The sequence below is a fragment of the Diplotaxodon limnothrissa genome, linkage group LG14, assembly GCF_057381915.1.
Source record: "Diplotaxodon limnothrissa isolate DT_005_m linkage group LG14, D_limnothrissa_male_GT1.1, whole genome shotgun sequence".
Taxonomy (NCBI): Eukaryota; Metazoa; Chordata; class Actinopteri; order Cichliformes; family Cichlidae; genus Diplotaxodon; species Diplotaxodon limnothrissa.
Genome location: NC_140609.1, coordinates 13,152,497 through 13,159,611, shown reverse-complemented (window position 1 = coordinate 13,159,611; position 7,115 = coordinate 13,152,497). Strand labels below are relative to the sequence as shown.

General features: G+C 39.4%; 1 protein-coding gene across 4 annotated transcripts; it reads left to right on the top strand.

Annotated features, from left to right (window-relative positions):
* Positions 1–1,276: 1,276 nt before the first annotated feature.
* On the top strand, positions 1,277–6,529 carry LOC146618559 (uncharacterized). Of its 4 annotated transcripts, XM_085371626.1 has the most exons (8): positions 1,277–1,326; positions 1,653–1,742; positions 2,045–2,155; positions 2,277–2,436; positions 5,323–5,977; positions 6,089–6,149; positions 6,251–6,331; positions 6,415–6,529. In XM_085371626.1, the coding sequence occupies exons 3-5, from the start codon at positions 2,144–2,146 to the stop codon at positions 5,931–5,933; spliced, it is 783 nt and encodes a 260-aa protein (XP_085227752.1). In that variant the 5' UTR covers positions 1,277–1,326; positions 1,653–1,742; positions 2,045–2,143; the 3' UTR covers positions 5,934–5,977; positions 6,089–6,149; positions 6,251–6,331; positions 6,415–6,529. The 4 variants fall into 4 exon arrangements, with proteins under 4 accessions (XP_085227752.1, XP_085227753.1, XP_085227754.1 ...); XM_085371628.1 differs by lacking the exons at positions 1,277–1,326; positions 1,653–1,742; positions 2,045–2,155 and adding an exon at positions 2,522–2,627 and having other exon boundaries at positions 2,377–2,436; XM_085371627.1 differs by lacking the exons at positions 1,277–1,326; positions 1,653–1,742; positions 2,045–2,155 and having other exon boundaries at positions 2,369–2,627.
* Positions 6,530–7,115: the final 586 nt, after the last annotated feature.

Sequence of the window (7,115 nt, the reverse complement as noted above, 5' to 3'; positions counted from 1 at the left end):
ACAGAGCTGTTTTATATCATCAACCCCGTTTACATGTTTATTTGTCATGAATTATGTACCTAATATTGGTTTTACCATTGTGGAAAAAAAGTATGTCAAAATTGTCTGAATACTCCTAACACAGTAGAAGATTGGACCACTGCTGTGGCAGCTCATTCACAAAGTGTTTTAATTCCTTTTCTCTGCCACTAGATGGCGATTATGTTCATGTTTTTACTGATTTCACACAGAAACACCAAAACCAATCTAGAATCTCATCAATTCGAGAAAGACCACAACCAATACAGCCTTCGTTCGAACAAAATCATACAATTGATTGTCCCAAAAATCAGAACAGAATTGGGGAAAAAGGTTTTAAATACGCTGCCCCTGCTTCCTGGAATAATCTGCAGAAGGAACTCAAATTATTAGAATTGGTTACCTTGGGAGAGTTTAAGTCTGTCTTAAAGGAACGAGAGAACAGCTCTTTTACTCAGTGTGATTGTTTTTAATGTGTTATTGTATATTTTACACATGTTGGTATGGGATATTGTATTTGTTTTAAATGTTATGTGGTATGTGACTTTTGTTGCCATGATGCCAGGTCTCTCTTGGAAATGAGATTTTTAATCGCAATGAGATTTTTTTTACCTGGATAAATAAAGGATTAATAAAAAAAGAGTGTCTTTCTCTCCATCTTCAAGCTGGCCAAATGTCATGACTTTATATCAGTAAATAGTTTTAACTAATTAAGAAAATGTTATGTGGAGTGTCCCTTATTTTTTCCAAAAGTTAGATCATAAAGAGGTTTATAATTACTTAACACTCACTAACTCTCGCTGACATAAAATCTTATATCACTTTAAAGGTTTGTTTAAAAAAAGAGAGGCAAAAATGATGTTTTCCTCATTATACTGATATTTGTCATTATACCATCCATAGATCATAAAAGTCAAGAGCATATTTACAAAAACAAACATATTCCTTTTCTGTCACTTTTTATGGTTTTAAACTAAAATAGCTGTAAAATAGTTTTGGTTGTCCAGTGATGTTTCTTCTGTCTCCTCTCCTCGTCCAATCCATAAAGTAGAGTCCAACTGCTCCCTGGACCCTCTGCAGTACCTCAACACTGATCAAACCCAGGCCATGGTAGGTAGAGTGCTGATGTGTCTGCTGCGTGTGGTTGTTACTTCTTCCTGAGGAATAAATATGAATGTGTTTGTGGTGTGCAGGTCAAGCTGGCTGCAGGACACAAGTTTGACAGAGATGTTGAACTGCTGATTTATTACAAAGATGCCCACCAGCCCACTGCTGTGGTGGAGGCAGGACAGGCCTCTGCTGAGCCGGGTGAGTGAAAAATAAGTGAAGTCATTAGTTTGCAAATAAAAATTCAAGATCCCAGTTCTTCAACCTGGAATTTAATTGTATTGGAATATATTAGAAACTGTAAACTTGACATTTTTCTGTCCTTTTCATGTCTCTGATGTGTTCAATGGCTTCATGTGGAGAGTTTGTGTTGGTAGTGAATCAATCTGAAAATATGAGTAATACTCGCACCAGCAGTGCCAGAGTATTCATAAAGTGGTGTTAGAGTTACAAAATATTTCCTCAAATCTTTCCTCAAATCGTTCCTCTCACACAGTGGCCTCACCATCTTTCCCTCTTCCCTTCAGGACAGTCCTCTGCTCCTGTTGAAGAGTTTACCAATGGGCTGCTATTCAAACATTTTACAGTTTGGGGTCTCGTTGTGAACACATCTTCCCGTGAGTTGTATTCATGTGATCTCAGTGACTTAAAGTGATATCACTGTAAAACACCATGTTGCCTTTGGATGCTTCTGCAAAACTCCAGGTTATGTTTGATTTACTTGCTAAAACAGATTACTGAAAGCATACTTGTATACCTGCCAAAGAGTTGAGCTTTTGCTTGTGTAGGTGAAAAAACTCTCCTCTCTTGCTGTTTGTCTTTACTGATGGAGAGGTGGGGAACACCAAAGAAGTGATTGAGAATTCAGGTTCTCTGCGTACCAAACCTGTGTGTCTTAAAAACAGCTGTTGTATTGCAGGTGTTTCTCTTTTGGGATTGGGGAAGGGGCCAGCTCTGCTCTCATCAATGGGATGGCCAAGGAGGAGGTCACGCTCAGTTCATCACAGGGACTGACAGGATGCAACCAAAAGTAAGACAATGAGTCATAACAATTATCATGAAAAGGCAAGATGATATTAGTATTTGAACAGAAGACATAAATTCCAAAAACATAAATGTATATTTTTTCAGGGTTTTTCATTATTTTTCAGGTGATGCAGTCGCTGCAGTTTGCTCTGCAGCTGACTGTGGTCGACATCTCAGTCATATTGGATTTACCAAAGGAAGTGTCTGTCACTGTCCTCTCTCCACTAATCACAACACTTTTCCAGGGTCAGAGGTCACTGATTTATGCCCAGCTCACCAGGACAGGTAGGAGCAGCCTCTCATGTTGTTGGCAAACTAGATCAATCTGCTGGAACATCTGATTTTAGGACAATCACTTGCTTTTCCAAAGGACACTGACAACCAGACGTTAGATGCCACAGCCCTGGCCCACGGTATCCCCCCATGCATGCGGTGGGCCTTCTGTAGAAAGAGAGCAGCTTAATGAAGGTGACAAGGTGAAAATAGGGTGATTGATGTGCCGGTGCTGTGAGGGCATGTATAACACCACCTGCCCAAGTGTTGAATGTAAGGAGGCTTTGAAGAATCTACAATAATTGTGTGTTGTTTGTACATGAATCACAATGTGTTACTTCAGAGGAGTGATGTTTTCAGGGGGGTTTTTTCTGCGCTGCAGAAAATTGAAAAACTACTGTGAACTTGGTGGATCTGTCCAGATCTTTGACTGGAAACTATTTCTATGAATGAGTGGTTCAAAAATGTGTAAGTGAAAAGCTGCCATATTTCAGGTCCCAAAGTCAAACGAACACTGAGGGATCACTGAGAGCTAAAAACGGTCTAACTTCTTTCATCTTTAATAAAATGATCAGCGTTGCTGTTTTACCGGGTTTAACAATTAAGTTTAACATCCAGGCATCCATGAAAACAGAGTTTATTCAATTTAACTGAGTTAGAGGTTTGCAGTAAGTTAGCTCGCTAGTTTCCACCTAAACATGATCATCATAAGCAGTGTTACCAATTCATACACTGGTTTATCATCTAGACTTTTTGTCTCATGCAGCACCATGATCAGGTCCAGTTTTTATTTCATCTTTGATTTTTCAGCTGCTGTGCCTGAGCAGCCTCCCAGAGACCCTTTGTTGCAGTTAGTCTTCCTCCAGAAGCCATCTGGCTGCTTGATCCAGCTCTGGCTGCTGCACCGGGAAAGAGCAGTGAGGAGGTGGATTTATAAATGAAATTCATAACAAAAATTCATAATGGACTTTTTCCATTTAGGAATAATAAAAATCAGCTTTCTTTTTAATTGCTATTAACTGACAGTCAGATAACCAGCTTTTAAAAACATATTCATAAACACTTTGCAATCAACAAAATTTACACAGAGGTTATAGATGAAATAAAAAGTATCACGTGTTTTCGTGTTTATAACTCTGTTATAGTACATATTCTGTGTTATACATCATAATCATTCCAGTCTCTCTTCTTTTTTTTTTTACTGTTTTAATCTTTATAAAACTCTTATTTATTTATTTATTTATTTATTTTTGTGATTTCTGCTGCCCTATTGGTCTGGTCTCTCTTGAAAATCTGAAAACGTGATATTCATAATAAAAGGATTTAAAAGTTTACTGCCAAAAAAATATTAAACTTCATAACAGAAATGTGCTAACTGGGTTGAAATAGATTGAAACTGTTATGAGATTGCTTCAGGGAGCAGACATGACACCGTCTTTTAGGTTTCGCCATCACTTTGTATTATGCGCACAACACCACCCTCCTCTGGCTTCCACGTGAACTGCACCTTAAACATCAACTGTTTACAAATGTCATGACACAAACAAACGTTTCAATACCGTAAATCACTTTTTGGACTGCGATCACTTTTTGGCACAATATCGGCTCTGATAACATTTAAAGCGCATTGAAAAACTATTCTTTAATGCTAAAAATCCATTATCAATTGTAATTATTTATTTATTAATTTAAATTTCAGATATCGATCTTCATTTTTGTAAACTGGTGAATTAATGATTTTTTTAAAGAATTAAAACGACAAAGTTTGGCAACATATTTTTTATAAAGGATGAATAAAACAGTAAAATAAAATGAGAAATATATATATTTTTGAAAAAGCTATGATAATTAGACGAACTTTATTTTAAATAAATAAAATTGATTTTCGGTGGCACTGGGAGTCATGGTGATGATGACGTGTTTGAGTGCAGGTATAAAAGCAGGAGGCAAAATTGGAATTCGGGTTTCACGTTTGAGCGCAAACAGGAGCTTTTTCCCACTAGTGCTGTGAAAACTCGGATTTTTCAAACTACAGCCAACGTTTGAAAATCTTCAAGAAGGATTTGCAAAATGACTTCTACAAACTTCAGTCGCGAGATGCACCTGTTCTCCCTTTTCATTGACGAGGTGTTAGATCAACGCTATGGTGAGTACAGCAGGCTAATATGTCAGAGTGCTAGCAAACAAATACAACTTAGATTTTTGTCTTTTATTGTTTGGAAGTAGGACTTCATGAGTGTTAACGTTTAGGATGAGATGTTTCATACTTGAGTAACATCAATTTTAACATGTGCCAGTACACTATAAAGATGGCGCCATGTTTTTTTTTAAATCGCTGGGAAAAAAAAACAATTGAATGCACGCGCCCTGGAAACGACGTAAGGCATTGGAGGACGCTGACGTCAGCGCGCGGCCGTTTTTGCATGTAGAGGGTTTGAGTTGACATGTTTGGGCTGCTGGCGCTGAGTTATACGTGAAAGTTTCATAGATTGTGAATTTTATAAAGCTGGAGAATGGAGTTTTAAAAGTTCACAGAGTCGCTGGATGAGTTTGAGATTGAAACAGTGTGTGCCTGCAATAAGGAGGTGGGAGGTTTCTCACCTAAATGTAGCTGCTTTATTCTCAAAATATCGATGCTCAACTAATATGAAGATATTACTCCTTAATGTGAATGCGTATTTAAACCTCAGTGAAAGTCCATGCAGCCTTACACTGCATGAAAACTTTTACCAAAAAAGGTGAAGGCTTTCATAAACAATGAGTTCTGCTGGGAGCTTCTTACTGTTTGTGTGTGGAAGAGCTTATGATGATGTAAAGCCATGTCTGGACAATTTAAATTCAGGCTTTAGTTTGTGTGATCACATGATTAACGTACACGCATGCTTTGCTTTCTCGTAGCTGAGCTGGTGAGTCCAATCACTGCTCCTCAGATGGTCGTCATTAACTTGAGGAACCGTGAACTGAGCAGCAGCCAACTGGACTCCATGTCCCACCTGGTCCTCACTCTTTACCATAACCTGGTGACGGGGTCCAAGGACTTTCCTTACATACCTTTTAAAGGATTGTTCCATCGGGACCAGGTGACGACACCATTTGTCCATGTGAGGCAGAGCCAGAGAGAGAACACCACTCCTTCTCCTCCTACGGACTCACCAGCTGGCATGATGCTGCCGCCTGCGGGCTCCAGCTCTCATCCACGCTTCCTGACTCCAGTTCTTCCAGAGAAAGCGGATCTTGCTGTGCTGAAGGCAGATCGGAGGAACCGTGTCGGCACCTTGACTGTCGACGGCCTCCTCGTCACCAGAGTCATCTCCACTGTTTACCGAACAGAGGACACTGAGATGACGAACCGCTGGAGAATAACAGACTACAGCGCGGACGGCAGAGTTCTCACTTCGGTGCTCTGCCGTTTTCTAAATATGTCGGCAAAGCGTGCTAAGAGGAAGGCTCCGGAGGAAGAGAGCAGCATCCGGAGCCCGAGTCCAGCAAGGAAGCGCTTGAGATTATAATATACAGTGAAGCATGTCGAACGTCAGCAAGCCTGAACAAAGTGGTAAGTAGTAAATAGTGCTTAAGGTTGTTTCTAAAATAATGTCCTAAAATATTTGAAAATCGTCGAGGTTTTAACTTTTATTCTTTCTTTTCTGCCTCTTGTTTCTAAAAGTCAGGAAAAAGAGTCACGCTGCGAAGAAACTCCACACAGAAGATTTTCCCTCAGTAAAATGGTAAATATATTCATCTTGTTATGACGTTTGCTCACAATAACCAGGAGTGTTCCTGTGTTTCTGAAGTGATTTACTCTCATTTGGTGTTATTTCATCCAAAGACAACTGAGGGTCTTCAGAGCAGCGTGAACGGCCGTCACCTGAGAGCAAGACAGTCCTGGCGCCTTTGTGGTTCCCTCCAGGTACTCCAGCTTCATCCCACAGTCCAGAGAGATGCAGTTAGGTTGAATGTGAGTGTGAATAGTTGTCTGTTTCTCTGTGTTAGACTGACCTGTCCAGGTTGTACTCCTGCCTCTGGCCCCATAACAGCTGGGATGGCTCCAATCTTGAATTGGATAAGCTGAAGAAATGGATGGAAGGATGATCCAAAGAGAAACATCAAAGGCCTTCTCACCAGCTTTCATTTATTAAATTTGTCTTTACTGAACGATTTCTGGTGTGTATTTGCATTGATACTCAGACAACAGCTCCTCTTTCTGTTTGTGCTGGAAGATTCAGGCAAACACATATTACATATATAGATTGTTATGATATGACTCAGTTTCACATTTAGTGCTATATGAGAATGATAAGGTCCAGTTTAATAGTATTGCTAGTGTCTAATGAAATGAACACGTGATTTTCAGATCAAGCAAAGTGAATATTTTTCACTGTGGATAAATTACATGGAAACGTTTAATGAGTCATCAGCTATTTCGCTACAAAGATGATGTGATTAAAGGTTCTCATACATGCAGGTCAGAAGTTTTGCTCCATCCTGGATGTTAAATGCTGATCACTGTTTACACATATCTGCACATTTCTAACAGCTCATTTCACAGGTCATCAGTCTCCTGACTGCATATGCAGAGTTTTATCATCACGTGTTCATGGCAGACAAACATAATTATGAATTCTTGTTTTAGTTCCATTCAGTCACTCAACATCAGGTGTCTGCTTGTCCTGAGCTGTGAGAACTACAGTGAG

Bases quoted from the DNA above. Each gene is read 5' to 3' on its own strand.
- LOC146618559 (XM_085371626.1), top strand. The intron at 2,437-5,322 runs GTAGGAGCAGCC...GCTTTCTCGTAG, and splicing joins TGCCCAGCTCACCAGGACAG to CTGAGCTGGTGAGTCCAATC.